General features: G+C 36.4%; 1 protein-coding gene across 4 annotated transcripts in view; it reads left to right on the forward strand.

Annotated features, from left to right (window-relative positions):
- Window positions 1-26,028, forward strand: part of LOC123590305 (coiled-coil domain-containing protein 7-like) — a 135,103-nt gene that overhangs the window by 95,299 nt on the left and 13,776 nt on the right. For 3 of the 4 annotated variants that reach the window (XM_045463314.1, XM_045463313.1, XM_045463315.1), the window contains one exon: window positions 18,029-18,094. The exons of the other annotated variant lie outside the window; for it this stretch is intronic. In XM_045463314.1, the coding sequence (XP_045319270.1) occupies window positions 18,029-18,094 (66 nt within the window). The remainder of the gene's footprint in view (window positions 1-18,028; window positions 18,095-26,028) is intronic. 4 annotated transcript variants of the gene reach the window in all.

The raw sequence follows: 26,028 nt of genomic DNA on the forward strand, positions 1-26,028 counted from the left end.
GAGACACAAAATCCGAAGCAGGCTCCAGGTTCTGAGCTGTCAGCACAGAGCCAGACGCGGGGCTTGAACTCACAAACTGCAAGATCATGACCTGAGCCGAAGTCGGTCGCCTAACCAACTGAGCCACCCAGGCGCCCTCCCATTTGGTATTTTAATTAAGATTACTCTTCCAGTTTTATGAAAGATGAATTTTGGGATAGAGATTGGATTTTGCAGTCAGGAAGAATAATTAGAGAATTTTGGGAGTAATTTAACTCAGTGATAAACTAGTTAATTATGCTATATGAATTTATTAAAATGGAGTTGTAAATGATATTGTAATGTAAATTTCAGTGTTGCCAAATGGAAAGATTTAAATTTATAAAAATATTGATCCTTTCAAATTAATATAACAAAGGTAATAATGCATTTCAAATCAGAATTTAAAAAGGACTTTTTTTTTTAATAAGGGAGACATAATTGGAAGATTATATGGAACTTAACTACAAAATCATCTAGGAGCCTTTTTAAACAAAAATGGTACTTCTTTGACCACTTTTCTAATTCCTTTTTAGATTATTGGTGTGTGTATTTGGGTAGTTTATATTTTAATATAGATTCATCCATTTTTAATGGTTTTTAAATTGCTTATAATTTTACATTACGCTTAGTGTTCTTTTTATTGTTTTTTTGCATCTCTATTTCTACATCTTTTCCCATTTATTTTTCATTTATAAAAGTATCTCTTTTTGTTTCTTTTCCTTTCAATCAGATTTGCTAGGAGATTGTATATTATAAGTGCTTTCAACTAACTGATTTTATGTTCCATTTAACTGTTTTACTATTTTATTTCTTGTTGCTGTTAATGTTTTCTATTTAATTACTTTAATCTTCATCCTTGTTAATTTTTTGATCTTTTTTCTTTATTTTTAATTCATTTTCAAATCTGCATTAGTTGTTATATGTAATTTATTTATTTTTGCACTCATTTTATGACAATAAACACTATTCAAGCTATACATTTTTCACTGAATATTGAATTCTATAGGTGTTCTAAGTTTCCTTTGTTTCAAAAAGTGTAGTTTACTTTTTTATTGTTGGTTTACCTTTTTATAAAATTAACAGCAGACAATAAGACGTACAAATTCTCTACTTTCTGGATGTTTTAAAGGTTTTTTTTGTGGTCAAATGCATATTTTTGCTTCATTTTTCTATTATTCTATAGCAAGCTACACCAACATTTAGAGGCTTAATACATCAATAATTATTTCCAATTGATTTTGGGGTTGGCTGGGCCCAATGGGATGATTCCTGTGCTTCATGTTTTATCAGCTGTGTTACTCATGTGGCTTCATTCAGCTGTGGACTGTTCAAGATGGCTTCCTCAGAAGTCTGGTGGTTGGTGCAATGACTAAGGGCTGAATTTTTCTCTCTCATGTCATTACTCATCATTTAGTAGTAAAACCCAAGCATCCTTACATGACAGCTGGAATCTAATAGGTCAAAAGTAGTAGCTGCAAGTCCTCTTATGACCTGGGCTCAGAAACCTGAGAACATAATTCCCATTACATTTTATTGGTTAGGGGCCAGCCAAGACTTAAAGGGAGGGAAATCTTATCATCTGTACCAGGTCTAGATGTGGGTTCTTGGCACAGCTGTTCTTGATCTGGAAATCTGTTATCTAAAAAGTTGAGTTATCTGTACCCCACTCCTCCCAACACATACTTAACACATACTACTGAGAAAAGGATAGGATAGTTGCAATAGAAACTATTATTCAAATAGGGGGGAAACAGAAAGCACATAGTTGAGAAATCTGCTATGAAATCCAAGCAGACACACGTCACCAGTTCTCCTGACTTTCAGGGTAGGGTAAGTACTTTGATTGAAGTCTAGTTTTGCTCCCCGGGAATGATTCCCTAATCCAAAAATAAAGTAGTCCTTATTTTGAAGTGTGGCATGTAGATTTTCCTCTCTGAATCATCATTCCTTTTCCATAAGAAATGGCTCATGTTTGTAACTGAATAGCTCACTCAGCATGCTTCCTTCTCATAGCTTATTGGGGACCTAGAGATTTCTTTTCATTTTGAAATGTCTGTCATTTTAAGTGTAATATGATGATGTTTCTCTTAAAACTTTGTTTTCTTTGTATGTTACTGTGATTTACATCCATAATAAATGTCTTACTTAAAGTATGCCAGCCTTCTGCAGGACAATACCTTTAATTATTAAAGCACTTTTGTCTTACTAGGATCCACAAAGAATATTTAAGTTTTTCTGAGGTCTTAACAGGGAGCCTTATAGTCACACCCTTGATTTGACTTTGATTCTGAAACTACATTTTACTGTCAGTACTATGGCTTTGATCTTTGCCCTAGTGATTTCTTACTTTGAGAATTTCTTTTGTGGGCAGTCCCAGATTCTCTATATGTTTTCTGATTTCTGCTTTAAAATTGAACAGTTCTTTCTTTAGTTTATTTCTCTTGCAATAAATTTATTGCATATCAGCAGGATAAGCCAAATAGTGTTTTAAGTATTCTGGCTGGAAATTTCCTTAGCCAGATCCACAAGTTTATTGGATATGGTTTTAACCCTGCAAGTTACTCTAAGCCTGAATTTTGTTTATTGTTCTATAACTATATAACAGAGCCTCTCCCCTGTTTTTCAGCTTCCAATATCAATTTTCCAGATTGGCAAGAGCAAAACCCATAAGGCTTGTTCGAGACTGGAATTGAAAGCTTTTGTAGTTTTCCCATCACATTCTGTAAGGAATTCATAAGGCTAGCCAATATTCACAAGGCATAGAGTAGGAGAAATTGTTGGTAGCCAATTATGGAAATAATCAAACACAGTATCAAATTTTTGTAAATGTTCTAATGACATAAAATAATGCATATTTTCTATTGCAAAGTATGCTTGTGAACTTTTCTTAAATGACAAAAGTACTCCAAAACTTGGTGACTTAAAACAATAGTTATTCAGGGAGGAGTAAAGGTGGTGAGGAAGTAGGGGGACCAGGATTTCCCTCATCCCTCAAACACAGCTGTATGGAGGACAGATCACTTGGAACATCCAGGAAATCAATCTGTAGCGTGGCAGAAGGATCTCCACAGGTGGAGGGAGACAGTTTGGCAGGATCGAGGTATGAGGTACGTGCATATGAATTGGGGGAGATAAAATGTCATAGGCATGGAGGGGAATGAACCTCTTCTGTGGAGAGACAAAAGGGAGAGAAAATGAGAGGGCTTTACTATCTTGTTAGCACAAGAGGAAAACCTCTCTGGACCATGGACTCAGGAATGAGAAAAATGGAGAGTGCCAGTTTCTATTTTGCAAACAGCCTTAGGAGCTAAAACTTGAAGGTACGAAAGTGTGTGACTTTCTCTGGACCAGAGCTGGCTGTGTGGACACACCTGAGAGGGAAGGAGCCAGTTCCAGGGTGCTGTAGTGATCTCAGGGGCACACTGGGAGAGAACAGTCCCCTTTCTCAAGTACTGTGGGAAGAGGATTTATTGCCTCCCCAAGGATGAAAGGCCCTTTATCAGCAGGGCTGAGGGGCACATGGTCCCATGTGGTGCAGGGTCCTTTAAGACATCAGATTCCAGCCAAGCACCTAGAGGGCATGGGAGACTGGAGCAGGGCAAGCCAACTGCCCATGCTATTCTGTGAGGGCTGCCTGAACAGTGTGGTATGAGATACCTGGTCTGGGGAGGAGAAATTGGGTGTTGCCATTTTTATACCGAATACCACCACAGTGTAGCTTCAGGGAGCAGCACAGCAGTCCCCAGTAAAGGAAGGACCCACTAACACTAAGCCCCCCTCCTCTGTGACTGGCAACTGCTTATCAACTGGAGGAAGACTGAGCCAACAGAGCCAGCCTCTCCTCCAGACTAATACACCCACTGGTCTCAGGCACCAACAAACAACTGGCTTTTGTTTCTATCTTCTATTTGTTTGTTCTTCCCTTTTCTTTTTATTTCTACCCTCTTCTTTTTTTCTTTTGGAATCAGGCTCATAGTTTCTGATTTTTTTTTTTTTGATCAATTCTTATAACTTCTTTTTATTTTACTTTCTCTCTGGATTAAGTCTTATAGTTCTTTTGACCCTCTGCTTTTTTTTTTCTTTTTCCCTTTCATTTTTCTCTTTATATTGGATAAGGCTTCCCCACCTTTTCCTTTTTTTCCATGGTTACTTGAGTGAACAAATCAAAGCACACCTGGTTGAAAGTCCAAACACTCCATCACTACAAGCAAGGATGAGCTTTACAGAGGATTGACTAGTGGAATAGAGCAGTCAAAGCACAACAGAGTGCATGCACCACACTCCAAAAATACTTCCTGAAGTGCCAGTCCTGGACAGTGTATGACCCCTTTTTAATATAGTAGTACTTGCAGGTGCAGGACACATAACAAGCTACTAAAACATACAAAAGACAGAAACCAGCCAAAATGATGAAAGAACTCTCCTCAAAAGAAAATTCAGGAAGAAATGATAGCCAGATAATTTCTCACAACAGATATAAACAATATATCTGAACAAGAACTTAGAATCACAGTCATAAGAGTAATAGCTTGAAAAAGCATAGAAAACGACAGAGAATCTATTGTTGCTGAGGTCAAAAACCTAAGAAATAGTCACAATGAATTAAGAAATGTTGTAAATGAGATGCAAAATAAACTAGATACAGTGAGAGTGAGGATGGAAGAAGCAGAGGGAAGAATAGGTGAAATAGATGATAAAATTATGGAAAATGATGAAGCTAAAAAAAGGGGGGGTGAAATTTAATTACTAGACCACAAAGGGAGAATTAGCTAAATGATTCCATGAAATGAAACAATATCCATTTCATAGAAGTTCCAGAAGAAGAAGAAGAGAGAGAAAGGGGCAGAAGGTTTATTTGAACAAATTATAGCTGAGAACTTCCCTAATCTGGGGGAGGAAACAGGCACCCAGGGCCAAGAGGCACAGAGAACTCCCTTCAAAATCAACAAAAACAGGTCAACACCATGACATATAGTGAAACTGGCAAAATACAAAGATAAAGAGAGAATGCTGAAAGCAGCTAGGGACAAATGGGCCTTAACCTACAAGGGTAGACACATAAGGGTAGTAGCAGACCTATCCACTGAAACTTGGCAGGCCAAAAGGGAGTGGCAGGAAATATTCAATGTGCTTAATAGGAAAAATAAGCAGCCAAGAATCCTTTATCCAGCAAGCCTGTCATTCAGAATAGAAGGGAGACAGAAAGCTTTCCCAAAGAAAAACTAAAGGAGTTCATGACCACTAGTCCTGTGGGAGATCTGAAGGGGGATTCTGTGAGTGGAAAGTAGCAGACTACAAAGGACCAGAGCTATCACAAAACCTACAGATAACACAATGGCACTAAATCCATATCTTTCAGTAATCACCCTGAATGTAAATGGACTAAATGTCCCAATTAAAAGACATAGGGTATCAGAATGGATTGAAAAAATAAGATCCATCTATATGCTGCCTACAAGAGACTCATTTTAGACCTGAGGACACCTGCAGATTGAAAGTGAGGGGATGGAGCACCATCATGCTACTGGAATTCAAAACAAAGCTGGAATAGCCATACGTCTATCAGACAAATTAGATTTTAAAACAAAGGCTGTAACAAGAGATGAAGAAGGGCATTATATCATAATTAAGGGGTCTATCCATCAAGAAGAGCTAACAATTGTGGAAATTGTTCCCAAATGTGGAAATCCCCAAATATATAAATCAATTAATCAATTAATCACAAACATATATAAATGTATAGATAATACTGGGATTTTAGGGGTTTTAATACTCCACTTACAACAATGGACAGATCATATAGGCAGAAAATCAATGCAATCCCAATCAAAATCACACCAACATTCTTCACGGACCTGGAACAAGTAATCTTAAATTGTATATGGAACCACAAAAGACCCTGAATATCCAAAGTAATGTTGAAAAAGAAAACCAATCCTGGAGAAATCACAATCCCAGACTTTTACTTGTATTACAAAGCTGTAACCATCAAGACAGTATGCTACTGGCACAAAAACAGACACATAGATCAAGGGAAGAGAACACAGAACCCAGGAATGGACCCATAGATATATGGCCAACTAATCTTTGACAAATCAGGAAACAGTATCCAATGGAAAAAAGACAGTCTCTTCAGCAAACAGTGCTGGGAGAAATGGACCACTTTCTTACACCATACACAAAAATGACTTCAAAATGGATGAAAGACCTAAATGTGAGACAGGAAACCATCAAAATCCTTGAGGAGAAAATAGGCAGCAATCTCTTTGACCTTGGCCAAGCAGCATCTTACTTGACATGTCTCTGAAAACAAGGGAAATAAAAGCAAAAATGAACTATTGGGACCTCACCAAGATAAAAAGGTTCTTCAGAGCAAAGGAAACAATCAACAAAACTAAAAGGCAACTGATGGAATGGGAGACGATATTTGCAAATGACATATTGAATAAAGTTTTAGTATCAAAAATCTATAAAGAATTTACCCAACTCAGCACTTAAAAAACAAATAATCTACTGAAGAAATGGGAAGAAGACATGAATAGACACTTTTCCAAAGAAGACATCCAGATGGCTAACAGACATGTGAAGAGGTGCTCAGCATCACTCATCTTCAGGGAAATACAAATCAAAACCACAATGAGATACCACCTCATAATAGAGTGGCTAAACTTAACAACTCAGGAAACAACAGATGTTGGTGAGGATGTGGAGAAAGAGGATCTCTTTTGCACTGCTGGTGGGAATGCAAAGTAGTGCAGCCACTCTGGAAAACAATGTGGAGGTTCCTTAAAAAAATTAGAATTACCCTGTGACCCATCAATTACACTACTAGGAATTTATCCAAGGGATACAGGAATGCTGATTCATAGGGGCACATATACCCCAATGTTTATCACAGTGCTAAATCAACAATAGCCAAATTATGGAAAGAGCCTAAATGTCCATCCACTGATGAATGGGTTAAGAAGATGTGGTACATATATTTTTTAATTATTTTATTTTAATTAATTCAGAGAATGGGTATAAGTGAGTAAGGGAGAGAGAGAGAGAGAGAGAGAGAGAGAGAGAGAGAGAAATATCCAGGAGGGGCAGAAGGAACAAGAGAAAGAGAGGCAGGAATCACTGGAAGCGGGGCTCGAGCTCACCCTATGCAGTGCTCAAGCTCACCCGATGTGGGACTCAAACTCATGAACGGTGAGATCATGACCTGAGCCAAAGTCAGATGCTTAATGACTGAGCCACCCAGATGCCCATTTACCCTATGACCCAGGAATAGCACTAATAGGAATTTATCCAAAGGATACAGGAGTGCCAATTCATAGTGGCACATGTACCCCGATGTTTAAAAGCACTATCAACAATAGCCAAACTATGGAAAGAGCCCAAATGTACATCAACTGATGAATGGATAAAGAATATATGTAATACACACACACACACACACACACACACACACACACACTGGAATACTACTCAGTGATGAAAAAGAATGCAATCTTACCATTTGCACCAACATGGATGGAACTGGAGGGTACTATGGTAAGTGAAATAAGTCCCTCAGAGAAACACATATATAACATGATTTCACTCAAATGTGGAATTTGAGAAACTCAACAGATTAACATAGGGGAAGGGAAGGAAAAATAAGATAAAAACAGCAAGGGGAGCAAACCATAAGAGACTCTAAACAGAGAACAAACTGAGGGTTGATGGGGGTGGAGAAAACGGGTGATGGGCATTGAGGAGGACACTGTTGAGATGAACAATGGATTCTACTGCTGAAGCCAAGACTACACTGTATGTTAACTAACTCGAGAATAAAAGAAATATAGTAGATAGTCATTATTTCTCAGAGTGACTGGTTAAGTGTTCTCTGGGAAGGCTTGGCTTGGCTTGGATGGCTTTAGCTTTATCCACATGTATGTAGTCCCAGGTGGGACATCTGTGACAGATGGGACCTCTTCCTAGTCTCATATCCTCTAAAAGGCTAGCCCTGGGTGGTTTACAGAAGGATTTCCAATAGTAAGAGCACAACAAAGCTGGAAAGACTTCTTTTGGCCAGTATCTAAAAAACCTCAGATACTGTCTTTTGCATTGTATCCTATTGGCCAATGCAAGTCACAGGCCAGCCCACTTTTAAGGAGTTGAAAAAATAGACTCCATCTTTTGAGGGGAGCTACTACAATTTATGGCCATTGTATTCTACCATATGGAGTACATGTTTTCTTTCCCTTTCTCTTCCCACCCTTTCTCTCTTTATAAAATTCAATGTTATCTAGATTTATGTTATATAACTTTCTGTATCTTTATTAGTAAATAAATTAGGCTGCTATATAAAGAGACCCCATACAATTCAATATCTTAAACATGATAGAATATTATTTTTTTCTCATGGAAGGTTTGGGTAAAGAGTTTCAGGTAGGTATAGTAGTTGCATGTTGTTTGGGACCCAGTCTTCTTCTTGCTTTTATTTCTCATTGAAGTTTATTTATTTCTCATTTATTTCTCACCAGATCTTAATTTTTTTTATTTAATCAAGGAAGTTTTATTGTCATACTTATTTCATTATTATTTATATTTTTTATTTTACCCTTATGAGACTAATATTTAAATATTATGATTCCTAGATCTAATCTTTAGGTTTTCTACATTTTTGGTCTTGGCTTCTATTCGTATGTTTGTGTGTATAGGTGTGTGCTATGAAATATTTATTTTGTTTACTTTCCATAGTTTTAAATCAATTTTCAAAAGTAGACTTTCTCCTTTTTATTTCTTCTTGAATTTTTAAAATTGTTATTAATTTTAATTCTAATATAGTTATCACACAGTGTTATTTTAATTTTAGGTGTATGATATAGTGACTGAACAATTCTATACATAACTTAATGCTTATCATGGTAAGTGTACTCTTTAAACCCCATCACCTATTTTACACATCACCTCACCCAACTCCACCTATAGTTCTCTGTAGTTGAGTCTGTTTCTTGATTTGCCTCTCTTGCTCTTTCTTTTCACATTTATTCATTTGGTTTTTTTTCCTTACACTCTATGCATAAGTGAAATCATATGGTATTTGTCATTCTCTGACTGACTTACTACACTTAGCATTATACTCTCTAGAACCGTCCATGTTGTTACAAATGGCAAGATTCTGTTGTTTTTTATGGCTGAATAATATACCATCATATATATATCCACATCTTCTAAATCCATTCACCTATTGATGGACATTTGAGCTGCTTCAATAATGTGGCTATTGTAAATGATGCTGAAATACACATAGAGGTGCATGTATCTCTTTGAATTAGTGTTTTTGTAGTTTTTGGTAAATACCCAGTAGTAGGATTATTGGATCATAAGATAGTTCTAATTTTAACTTTTTGAAGAACCTCCATGCTTTTTTCCACAAGGGCTGCACCAGTTTGCATTCCCACCAAAAGTACACCAGGATTTCTTTTTCTCCTTGACATTGATTTCTTGACAGCACTTGTTGTTTCTTGTGTTATTGATTTTAGTCATTCTGACAGGTGTGAGGTGATACCTCAATGTAGCTTTAATTTGCATTTCCCTCATGATGAGTGGTGTTGAGCATCTTTTCATGTATCTGGTGGCCATCTGGATGTCTTCTTTGGAGAAATATCTGTTCATATCTTTTGTCCATTTTTAAATTGGATTATTTGGTTTTTGGGTGTTGAGTTGTATCAGGTCTTTATGTTGGATACCAACGTTTTATCAGATATGTTATTTGCAAATGTCTTCTCCCATTCCATAAGTTGCATTTTACTTTTGTTGATTGTTTCCTTCACTGTGAAGAGGATTTTTATTTTGATGAAGTCCCAATAGTTTATTTTTGCTTTTGTTTCCCTTGCCTTGGGAGACATATCTAGAAACACATTGCTATCGCCAATGTCAGAGAAATTAAACCCTGTGCTCTCTTCTGGGATTTTTATGGTCTTGTCTCATACTTGGGTGTTTAATCCATTGTGAGTTTATTTTTGTGTATGCTATGAGAAAGTGGTCCAATTTCATTCTTTTTTATGTTGGTGCCTAGTTTTCCCACCCTATTTTTTGGAGAAAATGTCTCTTTCTTTGCATATTGTTTCCTCCTTTGTCAAGGTTTAATTGACCATATTATAATTGTGTTTCTGTGTCTTCTATTGTGTTCCATTGATCTATTTGTCTGTTTTTGTGTACCATACTGTGTTGATTACTGTGGCTTTGTAATGGAACATGAAGTCTGGAATTGTGATACCTCCAGCTTTGCCTTTTCAATTTCAATATTTCTTTGGCTATTTTAGGTCTTTTGTGGTTCCATACAAATTTTAGGATTGTTATAGTTTTGTGAAAAATACTGTTAGTATTTTGATAGGGATTACATTAAATGTGTAGATTGCTTTATGTGCTATAGACATTAAACAATATTTGTTCCTCCAAACCTTGAGTGTGCTATGTCTTCCCATTTCTTTGTGTCATTGTCAATTTCTTTCATAAATGTTTTATACTTTTCATAGTACAGGTCTTTCACCTCTTTGGTTAAGTTCATTCCTAGGTATCTTTTGATTTTGATGCAATTATAAATGGGATTATTTTCTGAAATTCTCTTTCTGCTACTGCATTATTAGTGTATAGAAATTAAACAGATTTTTGTATATTTAGTATTCCATGACTTTACTAAATCAATCAGTTCTGGTAGTTTTTTTGTGGAGTCTTTCAGATTTTCTATGTATAGCATCATGTCATCTGCAAATAGTGAAAGTTTTACTTCTTCCTTACAAATTTGGATGCCTTTTATTTCTTTTTGTTGTCTGATTGCTGTGGCTAGGACTTCCAGTATTATATTGAATAAAAGTGATGTGAGTGGACATCCTGGTGTTGTTTCTGACTTTAGGGGAAAAGCTCTCAGTTATTGAGTATGATGTTTGCTGTGGATTTTTCATATAAGGCCTTTATTAACTCGAGGTATGTTCCTGCTAAACTACTTGGTTTAGGGTTTTTATCATGAGTGAATGTTATACTTTATCAAATGCTTTTTTTACATTTATTGAAATGATCATATGGTTTTTATCCTTTCTCTTATTGATGTTATATAGCATGTGAATATTGAACCAACCTTGCATAACAGTAATAAATCCCACTTGATTGTGGTGAATGATGTTTTTAATGTATTGTTGGATTTGGTTTGCTAGTGTTTTGTTGAGGATTTTTGCATTTGTGTTCATCAGAGATACTAGGATGATAGTTCTCTTTTTTGTGGTAATGCTGGCCTTATAGAATGAATTTGGAAGTTTTTCTTTGTCTTTTATTTGTTGAGAAAAATACGTATTAACTCTTCTTTAGATGTTTTGTAGAATTCACCTGTGAAGCCCTCTGGTCCTGGACTTTTCTTTGTTGGGATTTTTTTGATTACTGATTCAATTTCTTTGCTGGTAATCAGTCTGTTCAAATTTTCTCTTTCTTCTTGACTCAGTTTTGGTAGGTTATATGTTTCTAGGAATTTATCCATTTCTTCCAGGTTGTCCAATTTGTTGGAATATAATTTTTCATAATATTACCTTATATTTTTTGTATTACTGTGGTGCTGATTGTTGTTTCTTCTCTTTCACTTGTGATTTAGAGTTTTATTAGAGTACCCCCTCTTTTTTTATGAGTCTGTCTACAGGTTTACCAATTTTGTCCCTCTCTTCAAAGAGCCAGCTCCTGGTTTCATTGATTTGTTCTCTTATTTTTTAGATTCTATATCATTTATTTCTGCTCTAATCTTTATTATTTTCTTCCTTCTGCTGTTTTTGGGTTTTGTCTGTTCTTCTTTTTTAACTCCTATAGGTGTAAGGTTAGGTTGTTTGAGATTTTTCTTCCTTTTTGAGGTAGGTATATTTTGCTATAAACTTTTCTGTTAGAACTACCTTCGCTGGATCCCGAAATTTTGTACTATTATATTTTCATTTCATTTGTCTCCATGTAATTTTTAATTTTTTCTTTGATTTCATGGCTGACCCATTAATTGTTTAGTAACATGTTATTTAACCTCCATATATTAGTGGTCTTTCCATATTTTTCTTGTGGTTGATTTCTAGTTTCATAGCATTGTGGTCAGAAAAGTTGCATGGTATGACCATGATATCTTGGAATTTCTTGAATTTGTTTGTGGCCTAATATGTGATCAACTATGGAGAATGTTCCATGTTTATTTGAAAAAAATGTGTATTCTACTGTTATATGATGGAGTGTTCTGGATATATCTGTCAGGTCCATCTGGTCCAACATGTCATTCAAAGCCATTGTTTCCCTTGTGGATTTTATGTTTGGATGATCTGTTCATAAATGTAAGTGGGATGTTAAAGCCCTCTTCTATTATTATATTACTACTGATTAGTTCCTTTATTTTTGTTATTAACTTTTGCATATTTCAGTGCTTCCATGTTAAGTGCATAAATATTTACAACATTGTACAATATATACAAAATTGTTGTATCTTCTGTTGGATTGTCCACTTTTATTATTTTAAAAAAAAAAATTTTTTTTCAACGTTTATTTATTTTTGGGACAGAGAGAGACAGAGCATGAACGGGGGAGGGGCAGAGAGAGAGGGAGACACAGAATCGGAAACATGCTCCAGGCTCTGAGCCATCAGCCCAGAGCCCAATGCGGGGCTCGAACTCACGGACCGCGAGATCGTGACCTGGCTGAAGTCGGACGCTTAACCGACTGCGCCACCCAGGCGCCCCACACTTTTATTATTTATATAGTATTATTCTTTATCTCTTGTTAAACTCTTTTTTAAAGTCTATTTTGTCTGACATAAATATTGCTACTTAAGCTTTCTTTTGACATCCATTTGCATGATGTTTCTCCATTCCTTCACTTTCAATCTACAGGTGTCTTTAGGTCTGAAATTAGTGTCTTGTAGGAAGCATATGAATGAATCTTGGTTTTTTAGTTCTCTCTGTCTCTGTGTCATTTGATTCAAGCATTTAGTCCATTTACGCTCAACCATTTTGTTACATGTTTTGTGGTTGTTTCTACAGGTTTTCTCTGATTCTTGTATCCCTTGCTGTTTTTAATCATTTGCTGTCTTTCTTTGGTGATGTACTTGGATTCCATTCTTTTTATTCCTTGCATATTTATTACTCATTTTTGGTTTGTGATTACCATTACGTTTGTGTATAACATCTTCTGCATGTAACAGTCTGTATTATGTTGATGGTCACTTAAATTGGAACCCATTCTTTACTCTTCCACCCCCATTTAAGGTGTGTAATGTCATATTTTTTTTATATGAAATTTATTGTCAAATTGGTTTCCATACAACACCCAGTGCTCATCCCAAAATGTGCCCTCCTCAATACCCATCACCCACCCTCTCCTCCCTCCCACCCCCCATCAACCCAATGGGCAGAAAACATGAATAGACACTTCTCTAAAGAAGACATCCGGATGGCCAACAGGCACATGAAAAGATGTTCAGCGTCGCTCATTATCAGGGAAATACAAATCAAAACCACACTCAGGTATCACCTCACGCCAGTCAGAGTGGCCAAAATGAACAAATCAGGAGACTATAGATGCTGGAGAGGATGTGGAGAAACGGGAACCCTCTTGCACTGTTGGTGGGAATGCAAATTGGTGCAGCCGCTCTGGAAAGCAGTGTGGAGGTTCCTCAGAAAATTAAAAATAGACCTACCCTGTAATGTCATATTTTAAATTATTTTGTGAATCCCTTGAACAAATATATCCCTTGAACAGATATATACTTATTTTTACTTCTTTTGTGTTTTTCACTATTCATATTCTTACTTACGGTCTTTCCTTTCCACTCTGAGAGTCCCCTTTAATATTTCTTAGAGCTGTTCTAGTGGGCATGAACTCCTTTAGTTTTTATTTGTCTGAGAAACTCACTAACTCTCCTTCTATTCTGAATCATAACCTTACTGAATAGGGTATTATTGGCTGTGGATTTCTTCCTTTTAGCACTTTTAATATATCACGCTACTCCTTTCTGTCCTGTGAAGTTTCTGCTGAAAAACCTGCTGATAGCCTTCCAGGGTTTCCCTTGCATGTAACTGTCTTCTTTTTTCTTGCTGCTTTAAAAATTTTTTTCTTTGTCACAACAGTTTGATTAGCATGTGTCTTGGTGTGGACCTCCTTGGGTTGATTTTGTTGAGGCATCTCTGTCCCTTCTGGATCTAGATATCTGTTTCCTTCCCCAGATTAGGGAAGTTTTCAGCTATTATTTCTTCAAACAAATTTTCTGCCCCCTTTTGTCTCTCTTTTTCCTGGGATCCCTATACTGCAAATATTATGCTTGATGAAGTCATTGAGTTTCCTAAATCTATTCTCATTTTGTTTATTTTTTTCTCTCACTTGCTTAAGTTGATTACTTTCCATTACTCTGTCTTCTAGGCCATTAATTTGTTCCTCTGCTTCCTCTAGCCTGCTATTTATTCCATCATGTCTATTTTTAATTTTAATTAGTGTGTTCTTGGGTCTCTGCTTGGTTCTTTTTTTACCTCTTTGTTAAGGGTCTTACTGATGTCTTCCACTCTTCTTCTCAAGTCCAGTGGGTATCCTTATAATCATTATTTTTAATTCTCTATCAGGCATAATAGTTACATCTTTTTTACTTAGGTCTCTTGCTGTAATTTTGACCTGTTCTTTCATTTGGGACATATTCTTCTGTCTCCTCATTTTGCCTACCTCTGTGTGTCTGTTTCTGTGTTTTAGGAAACTCAGCTACAACTCTTCCTCTTGAAAGTAGTGGGTGGGGCACTGTTTTAACAAGGCTGTCTCTGTCACCTTCCACAAGGGGTTTGCAGCCCCTTCTGAGACTGTGCCAGCCAAGGCTGCTCAGGAGCTACCGTTTTAATGAGGTGCATTCATCCTCTGTGCGAGGTTGGGAGATGCAATTGACAAGGTTTGCACCAGTTTTCTGGGGAGGGGACCTGTAGTTTTAGGACTGAGGTAGACTCAGCTGGAGGGGGCAAAGCATGGTATAGGGAAGTTAGGTAGTGAATGCCAGTGCCTGGCTGGTTCCTGCAGGTGGCTGTGTGAGTATACTGTGGGAGAGGGAGGGAAATATCACCTGCCAGCTCCTTTTTTTCCTGGAGAAGTCCATCAGTGAACTCTGAGATTACTAACTCTCCCTCCTACATGCCCCAGGTATTTTTGCAACTGCTGCTTCTAAGCTGTATATCTTCCCAGATGTTTCACTCTCTCTTTAAGACTGGGGACTCAGCTTCCTAATGCATGCCCTCCAGACTCTGCCAGAGTGGAACTACTGATTTTTGAAAGTTCTAGGGTTTAAGTCCTGATGGTTGTAAGAACTCATGAAATCCAGCCCCCCTGATTTTCATATTTTTTAAAAAAATTTATTTATTGATTTTGAGAGAGATAGCACCTGCTGGAGAGGGACAGAGAGAGAGAGGGGAACAGAGGATCTGAAGTGGGCTCTGTGCTGACAGCAGAGAACCATATGCAGGGCTTGAACTCATGCACTGTGAGATCATGACCTGAGCTGAAGTCCGACACTCAAACCACTGAGCCATCTGGGTGCCCCAGGCTCCTCTGATTTTCAAGGCCAAATGCTGCGGGAATTCAACTTCCCCATTCAGGCTTTCTGTGTTGACAGTCTGTTTCTCACCACTCTATGCACCCACAGATCCTTTCCTCCCATGGGTGGTCTGCTGTCCATTTAGGTCCTTACAGCATCTCTGCCCTTTCTACCCTCTTTGATGTACTAGCCTTTTGTCTACATTTAGTTGTGGATTTTTGCTTCTAGTCTTTGGGTCTTTGTCTGGGTTATTTGCATTGGTGTGTTATCTAGTTGTATCTGTGGGATGAGGTGAGTTTAGGGTCCTCCTACTCTGTCATCTTCCCAGGAAGCCCAACAGAGTCTTTCCTCTTGACATTTTAAGTTAAAAACATGTTTAAAAAAATAATTGCATCCATCAGAGCTCTGTGAGTTCTAATTTTTTTTTTGTAGTTATTTTCTGTCTGTCCCTTTAGAGCTGCCTTAATGGAGATGCCTCCTTGGATTGTTCAGCTTGGTCTCCCTCTCTGAAGTTGCTTAATCCCATTAGATGGCTTATTATATTTCTATGCCTGTTTATGAATGTGAGTGTTTTCAACACATAAATCATATGTAGAGAGCTCTTGAGCAGTAGCTAGAAGAGTTGTTTTTGTCTTCATTATTACCTGTTTCTATTTTTATAGATACTGTGTCCTCTCAGATTTCAATGAGAATAAAAATGTAGATTTAAAACATTTTTTAGTTTCTAAACATAATTTTTTCAGAAGAGAAACATTTGTTCTCTATTTTAAAGATGGTTTTCTGTTTTCATTTGGAGATCATATTTTTCTGATGAGAGACAGTCATTCAAATAATCATTTCTCTGTGTGTAATTTGGCATTGTCTTTGTCTACTTTTAAGATTTTTCTCATTTTACTTGGTTTTCAGCCTTTCACTCTGATGAAAATTTGGGAAAATTTCAGGTATTATTTCATTACTTTTTCTATCACTTTCTCTCTTTTCCTTATGGGAATAAAATTACATGTTAGATTTTTGATAGTATCCCTTATGTTCCTCAGTCCCTCTTCATTTTAAAAATCTTTGTTCTCTTTGTCTTTAGATAGGTATTTTCTACTGATGTATCTTCAAATGGCCTGACTTTTCCCACTGTCTTATCCTATTTGCTCCTACCTAGGCTCATCAATTACATTTTTAAAAAATTCAGGGGCTGTATTTTTCTCTACTATAATTTACATTGGGTATTTTTATAGTTTGTATTAATCTACCAAGATTTTTATTATTTCATTCATTATGAACATATTTTCTCTTACTTTGGGTTTTGTAATAATAGTTGATTTAAAATTCTTCTACACTAACTTTAAAGTAGAATCTGTCTTGGGATCACTCTCTGTAGATTATTTTTATGTTTTGAGTAAGTCTCATTTTGCTGTTTTTTCAAATGTCAAGTAATTTTGAATATTGGGAATATTATCTTTAAGCTCTGGATTCTACTATATTCTTCTAGTACAGTTAGTCCTACTTTTGTCTTGTTTTGTTTTAATATATAAATAATGTTTTTGGATGCAAAATGAAAATTCTGTGTTTAGGAGGAGCTCAAATTGCATTCAGTTCTTTTAGCTTTTGATAGGCTTCTTAGAGTCTTCCCTATGCATATGTGGTTTGGGCTTGAGTGAGATTTGGGCAGGGTTTATACAGAGTTTGGGGCTCCTTATCTCAATCAAGCTCTCTTCTTTGTATGACTTGCCTAAGTTTTGCAGTGATTTCCTTCCTCTGGTTTATAAGGTCTAAAAAATTGTTTTCTATCAGCTATTAGGTGCCCTGTCTGGCTCATGTAGCGCTTGACTTCAGATTACAAGCCAGGAAATAAGAATTTTACCTAGGACTCTTTTCTTCTTCCAAGTGTTACCTTCTCTCAAGAATCTACTTATTTTTGGTTTCTCTTCAGTGTTGATATTTGTTTTTGTTTTGAGTTTGTAGTTTTTATGTGTGGCAGGGTCTGTTCACTAGCAACTTTCTCTGCTGTACCCGAAGCAGAACAGGGGATCTTGGATATGGTTCCTCAAACTGTCTCCCATCTCATGGAGAATTCTTGATACATTTCATGTGTAACAGAGTCCATTCATTCACACAAACTCAGAACTGTGTTTATTTTCTGTTAAGAGTAGAGCTGCTTTTTTTCATAAAATTTGAAATGTTTATATTTAAATATATCAGGTCTAGAGAAGCAGAGATATGAAATATTTAGCTTATTGTAGTTATAATTTACCAGATTCAAGGTCATTTTTCCTATACAAAATCAATAGGAAGCTACAGCTGCAGAAATTATCCACCATTATGCCACAGAAATATGTGAATAAATGTGTATGCTCAAATCATCATCTTGGCTATCTGTGGATTATAGACAGATGATAATTGTAACAATTAATTTATAGAAACAGAGCTACTAAAATGAATATATTTTTCCTTTATATTATATCACAGAAAGTAGCATTTGCTCTGGAAGTTGAGAACAAAGTCCTTCAGGAACAATTGAAACAGGCTTTACAGGTAAATGATATAGTTTCTTTTAAAATTGTTAACAAATGAAGGTAATATCTGTAAACAACTTCTAAATGAATGATTTTGACCTTGAAAATGAATAGGTTTATGTGTTGTACTTTTTTGCCAGATTTAAAGTATATTCATTTTATGTACTAGGATATATTAATAAAATTTAATATTCATTCTTATTAAAAATGGTAAACTAGATAGAAAGAAAAGTAAACTTGCTTAATCAAATAAATCTATTTCAAGCTGAGACACTGTTATATGTGAAATCCTGTAGGCATTCCAACTAAACTCAATTAAACTAGGATGCTGGTTTTTTGCCACTCTGAAATTTGCGTTAAATGATCAAAGAAAGGAAAAAGCTACAAACATTTTCATAAGTGGATAGACAAAAGTATGATTATTTGTATATTAATTTTCCTTTGGAAAAATGCAAGATAATACACAAATTTATTAATGATATAATTCAAAAAGCTGGCTGAGGACAAAATAGATATAAAAAAGAAATAGAAGAAGGCTGGGAAAATGGTGGAATAGGAAGACTGTAAGCATACTTCACTCCAGATACAGCTAGATAACACTTATATCAGCATAAATAATCCAGAAAACAATGTGAAGCCTGGCAGAACAAACTCCATGAGTAAAGGTAGAACAGAGGCCACATCGAAGAGGGTAAGAGTGAGGACATGTCCCCAGAAGGGAGGGATACAATGGATGAAGAGAAGGAAGAGAAACATATTGTCACACTGGGGAGCCCACATGGGAAAAAATGAATTTCTATAACATTTGGTTTTGAAAACAAGAGCCTCCAAATTTCATGAGTTCTTACAAGTAGCAGGACTTATGACCTAGAAATTTAAAAATTAGCGGGTTGGCTCTGGGAGAACCCAGAGGGCATTAGGAAGCTGAGTCCTGCCCTTAAAGAGACAGCACAACAAATAACCCGTAGAAAGAAGCACAGTTTGAAAAATGCCTGGAGTATATGGGAAGGAGAGTTATTTACCCTCCAGCATAAACACAGAGCCACCTGCTGGAACCAGTATGGTGCAAACATTCACTATCTAACTTGTTTACACCAAGCCTCAACCCCTCACCCTTCACCAGACTCAACCTTCGTCATCACATTTACCTCAGTCCTGGTGCTGTGGGTCCCTTTCCCCAGAAGACCCATGCAACCATCACCAACACCTTGTCTCTTGGCCTGCTCGTTTTGTGGGGCATTGGTCCTGGCAGTGGTGGCAGGTCTGTGGAAGCCCAAGGTGTAACCTTGTTAAAATTGTGCACCCCACCCATACAGCACTGGTCCTGGCAATGCTGGCAGGTCTTATTTCACAAGCAGACTGCTGTGCATCTTATAAAATGTGCTCCTCCATGGCCAGGGACCAAACACTGCCAACAGCAGGCAAAGAGAACCTCTGCAGATAACTGGAGTGAAGGAAAAAGTGGCTAGGACACAACAGGAGGGTATCTACAACACACATAGGAGATACCCCCTGAGCACCAGTTTCTTGGGACAGGGGACACTACATTGGGGCACTACAGGACCTCTTCTTCATAAGGCCACTTTTCAGAGCAGGAGATGTAGCTGACTTTCCTAAAATACAGAAGCAGACACACAGAGTTAGGTGAAATGAGGAGACAGAGGAATATATCCAAAATGAAAGAATAGGACAAAAATCATAGCAGGAGACCTAAGTGAGACAGATATAAGTGTTATGCCTGATAGAGAACTTAAAGTAATGATTATAATGATACTCATTCGACTTGAGAAAAGAGTAGAAGACATGAGTGAGACTCTTAAGAAAGAGATAAAAAAGAACCAAGCAGAGACCCAAGAACATGCTAATTGAAATTAAAAATACACATGGCGGGGTGCCTGAGTGGCTCAGTCAGTTAAGTGGCTGACTTTGGCCCAGGTCATGATCTCACGGTTTGTGGATTGGAGCCTCATGTTGGGCTCTGTGCTGATAGCTCAGAGCCTGGAGCCTGCTTTGGATTCTGTGTCTCCCCTTCTCTCTGTCCTTCCCTTGCTACCTCCCTCCTTCTCTCTCTCTCTCTCTCTCAAAAATAAATAAACATTACAAAAAAAAAAAGAAAAAAAAACTCATGATGGACAAAATAGCAGACTAGAGGACGCAGAGGAACAAATTAATGACCTGGAAGAGTCATGGAGTAATGGAAAGCAATCAAGCTGAGCAAGTTAAGAGAAAAAGAAATTATGCAAAATGAGAATAGAGTTAAGGAATTCAGTGACTTGATCAAGCATAGTATTTTCAGTATGGGATCCAAGAAGAAGGAGAGACAAAAGGGGGCAGAAAATTTAATTGAAAAAAATAATAGCTGAAAACCTCCCTAATCTGAGGAAGGAAATAGATATCTAGATTCTCCTGGATCTGGATTGAACACATGGTAATCAAAATGGCAAAAAGTAGTGATACAGAAAAATTTTTTTAAAGCAGCAAGAGAGGAAGCAGGGAGATCGTGGCAGAATAGGAGGACCCTAGACTCATTTTGTCTCAAAAATGTAGCTAGATTACTATGGAATCACTCTTAAATGCCCCAGAAATTGACCTGAAGACTGACAGAACAAACTCCACAACTAAAGATAGAAGCTACATCAAAGATAATAGAAAGTGCAAAGATGTGGTTTAGGGGAGAAACAGATCCTGACTGTAGTAGAAGGGAAGTAGCTGTGGTCATGAAGAAGGGTGAGGGAGAGAAGGATATGCAAGGAAATGCACAGAAGAATGTCTCCCCAAAGCCCAGTGGCTTGGAAAACAAGAGGGGCTGAATTTAATGAATTCTTACAATGAGCAGAGCTTAAAGCCTGGAGTTTTAAAAGTTAGCAGGCTTAGCTGGGATAGAGCCCAGAGGGCAGTGTGCTGTTCCTGGAGAGAAGGCAGACAAACAAATTGGAGACATACAGTGTGGAACCAGTGATCTAAAGAGCACCTGGGGTACACAGTGGGGAGATTATTGCTCTTCTTAGAGCAATAATGAGAGGAAGCATTCATAGAGACACCTCTCTGTGGGACAAAGGAGCTGGCCATCATTTCTCTGACCTACCCCTTAGCATAAACACAGAGCTACCTGTGGGAAGTAGTGCAGTGTGGACACTAGAAATCTAAATTTGCTTACCTTAAGCCCCATTCCCCTGTATTCCAGTGCAACTGTCCTTCCCAGTCACACTTACCTCAGTCCCATTACAGTTGGCCCCTCTCCCAGAAGACCAGCACAAATTCCTTCCCACATCACGTCTCTCAACCAAAGAGGTTTCTCAGTTCCAGTGAGGTGGAGACAGTTCTCATTTCACAAGGAAACCAGAGCACACTTAATTAAAACTCACCACATTCAGGTCAATGATCAAACGCTGCCTGTAGCAAGCAAGGAGAGCCTCTATAGATGACTTGCCTGAAGGATAGAGCAGCCAGAACAGAACAGCAGAGTGCATGCAGCACACACCAGAGACCCTCCCTGAAGCACGAGGCCCTGGACACTACATGACCTCTTCTTCATAAGGCCAATACTTTCAGGAGCTGGAGACATAAGTGGCTTTTCTAGCACACAGAAGAAGGTAGAGACTTAGACGAAATGCAAAGATGGAGGAATTTATCCCAAACAAAAGAAGATAAGTCCATGGTTAGAGATATAAGTGAAACAGATATAAGTAACGTGCCTGATGGAGAATTTAAAGCAACAATGATAAGGATACTCACTGGGCTTGAGAAAAGAATGGAAGACATCAATCAGTGAGATCCTTACCACAGAAATAAGACAGTTGAAGTATCAATCAGAGGTGAAAAGTACAATAAGTGAGATTAGAAAGATACTTGATGCAATGAACAGCAGGCTGAAAGAAGCAGAAGAATGAATTAATGACCTAGAAGACAAAATAATAGAAAGCTATGAAGCTGAACAAAAGAATGAAAGAATTATACAAAGTGATAATAGACTTAGGGAACTTACTGACTCCATCAAAGGTAATAATATTCATATTATAGGAGTCCCAGAAGAAGAGAGAGGAAGGGGGGCATTGCTAAATCTTCCCTAATCTAGGGAAAGAAACAGACATCCAGATCCAGGAGGCATAGGGAACTCCCATCAGAATCAACAAAAGCAGGCTTACCCCAAGACATATTGTAATTAAATTTGCAAAATATAGTGATAAAGAAAAATATCTTAAAAGCAGTGAGAAAAAAAAAGTCATTAACCAACAAAGGAAAACCAACTAGGCTAATAGATTTTTCAACAGAAACTTGGCAGACCAGAAGGGAGTGGAATGATATATTCAAAGTGCTGAAGGGTAAAATATGCAGCCAAGAATACTCTATCTAGCAAGGCTATAATTCAGAATAGAAGGAGAAATAGAGTTTTCCAGGCAAGTAAAAACTAAAGGAGTGTGTGACCACTAAACCAGCTCTGCAAGAAGTATTAAAGGGGAGTTGTTGAGTGGAAAGGAGGGACCACAAGTGATAGTATAAAGACAGAAAACATAAAAAGAGTAAAAATGAATATTTCTATAAGAAATCAGTCAAGTAATTCACAGAAAAAGAATCTAAAATATAACACATATACCTAAATGTGGGGAGGTAAGGAGAAAAGAATGGTTCAAAATTAAACAACCATCAACTTAATATAGACTGCTATTTGCAGGAGAGGTTATATACAAACCTAAAGGTTACCACATATCAAAAAACACTAATAAACATGCAAAGAATAAAGAAAAGAAATCCAAATATATCACTAAAGAAAATCAGGAAACCATGAAAGAAAGACAAGAAAGAATCAGAGAAAAGTCTTCAGAAACAACTACAAAATAAGTAATAAAATTGCATAAATACATAGCCATCAATAATTACTTTGAATGTAAATGGACTAATTTGAATGTAAATGGATTAAGCACTCCAATCAAAGATATAGGATGTTAGAATGGGTATAAAAACAAGATGCATCTATATGCTGCCTACCAGAGACCCATTTAGACCTAAAGACACCTGCAGTTTGAAAATAAGTGGATGGAGAAATATTTATCATGCAAATGTATGTCAAAAAAAAAAAAAAAGCCAGAGGAGCAATACTTATATCAGACAAAATAGACCTCAAAACAAAGACTGTATTAAGAGACAAAGAAAGACACTATATAATAATAAAGAGGGAAATCCAACAAGAAGATACAACAATTTTAAGTATTTATGCACCTGACATGGGAGTACTAAATACATAAAATAATTAATAACAAACATAAAGGAACTAGTTGATAGTAATACAATAATAGTAGGGAACTTTAACACCCTACTTACATCAATGAATAGATCATATAAACAGAAAATCAACAAGGAAACAAGTTTTATATGAAAAACCCACACTTTATATCCTAAATAGGGAAAAACAGAGCTTTTCCTCTATGGTCAGGACAAGACAAGGATGTCCACTCTCACCACTTTTATTCAACATAGTAGTGGAAGTCCTAGCCACAGCAATCAGAGGACAAAAATAAATAAAAGGCATCCAAAATTTCAAGGAAAATGTAAAACTTTCACTGTTTGCAGATGACACGATATTGAAAACCTGAAAGATTCCATCAAAAAAAAAAAAAAACCCTGCTAGAACTGATAAATGAATTCAATAAAGTCACAGTATACAAAATTGATGTACAAAAATCTGTTGCATTTCTATACACCAATAATGAAGCAGCAGAAAAAACTATTAAGAAAATAATCCCATTTAGAATTGTGCCAAAAATAATAAAATACCTAGGAATAAACCTAACCGAAGAAAGGAAACACTTGTACAGTGAAAAGTATAAAACATTGATGAAAGAAATTGATGATGACACAAAGACATGGAAAGACATTCCGTGCTCATGTATTGGAAGAACAAATATTTTTAAAATTTCTGTACTACCCAAAGCAATCTACAGATTTAATGCAATCTCTATCAAAATACCAATAGCTTTTTCACAGGTACAGCAAACATATTTGTAGGGAACCATAATAGACCCTGAATAGCCAAAGAAATCTTGAAGAGAAAAACAAAACTGGAGGTATCACAGTTCCTGACTTCAAGTTATATTTTAGAGTTGTAGTAATCAAAACAGTATGGTATTGGCACAAAAATAGACACCTAGATCAATGGCACAGAATACAAAACCCAGAAGTAAACCCACAATTATATTGTCAATTAAACTTTGAAAAAGGAGGAAAGAATATGCAATGGGGAAAAGTTTCTTCAACAAATAGTGCTGAGAAAACTGGACAGCTGCGTGCAAAAAAATGAAACTGAACTATTTTCTCATAGCATACACAAAAGTAAATTCAAAATGGATTAAACATTTAAATGTGAGACCTGACGTCATAAAAATCCTAGAAGAGAGGGCAAAGGCAATAATTTCTCTGACATCTGCCATGGCAACATGTTTCTAGATAGGTCTCCTGTGGCAAGGGAAACAAAAGCAAAAATAGTCTATTGGGACTACATCAGAATAAAAAGCTTTTACACATTGAAGAAACAACAAAACTAAGAGGCTGCCTATGAATGGGAGAAGATATTTGCAAATTACATATCTGATAAAGGGTTAGTATGAAAGATATATAAAGAACTGACACAACTCAGCACTCAAAAAACACATTATCCAATTAAAAAATGGGCAGAATATATGAACAGACATTTCTCAAAAGAATACTTCTAGATTGCTAACAGATGCATGAAAACATACTCAACATCACTTGTCATCAGGGAAGTGCAAATCAAAACCACAGTGAGATATTACCTCATCCCTGTCAGATTGGTTAAAATCAAATCCTCAAGACACATCAAGTGTCAGTGAAGATGTGTAGAAAAAGGAACCCTGGGACACTGTAGCTGGGAATACAAACTGGTGCAGCCACTGTGGAAGACAGTATGGTGGTTCCTCAAAATATTAAAAATAGAACTACTTTATGATCTAGTACACTGGGTATTTTACCCAAAGAATACAAAACACTAAATTAAAAGAAAAACAATTCAAAGGGATATATGCACCTCTATGTTTACTGCAGCATTATTTACAATAGCCAAACTATGAAAGCACCTCAAATGTCTATTGATAGATTAATGGATAAAGATGTTAAATATAACACACATACGTGTGTATATATAATGCAATATTACTCGACCATAAAAAAGAATGAAATCTTGTCATGTGCAACAGCATGGATAGAGCTAGAGTATGATGCTAAGTAAAATAAGAGAAAGACAGTTACCATATGATTTCACTTATACGTGGAATTTAAGAGACAAAACAAAGAAAAAAAAAAGAGGGAGACAAACCAAAAAACAGGCTCTTAAGTATAGAGAACAAACGGATGGTTACCAGAAGGAGGTAGGTGGAAGGATGGGTGAAATAGTTGGAGGGGATCAAGAGTACACTAATCTGGATGAGCACTGAGTTATATGTGGAACTGCTGAATCACCATTTTATATGCCTGAAACTATTATAACACTGTACATTAACTACACTGGAATTAAAATCTAAAGAAAGCAAAAGAAAAAAATAGATTTTTATTTTTATCCAAAACAACCATTTAGAAACTATAATAGAGATAATTCTATTTATAATATTACAGTAGCATATTTAGCAAAAGATACAGAGTTTTATATGAAGAAAAATATACTTTACTGAGAGATATAGATGAATAGTGAAGAAATAGAAATTTATATTTGGTTTCAAATGTTCAATATTATAAATATTTCAATGTTCCATTTTTTCCAAAGTGATATATATATTTAAAGCAATTTATTTCTAGGTATAAGTGGAATTACTTTTGAGCTTAACAGAATTATTATAGGATATATTGAGAAATGAAACTGGTGATTATACAAAAGAATAATAAGAATTTAGTTATTCAAAAATCAATATGTAATGTAACACTATAATAACTAAGTCAATGTGGTAC

Source organism: Leopardus geoffroyi, chromosome B4, assembly GCF_018350155.1.
Source record: "Leopardus geoffroyi isolate Oge1 chromosome B4, O.geoffroyi_Oge1_pat1.0, whole genome shotgun sequence".
Lineage (NCBI taxonomy): Eukaryota > Metazoa > Chordata > Mammalia > Carnivora > Felidae > Leopardus > Leopardus geoffroyi.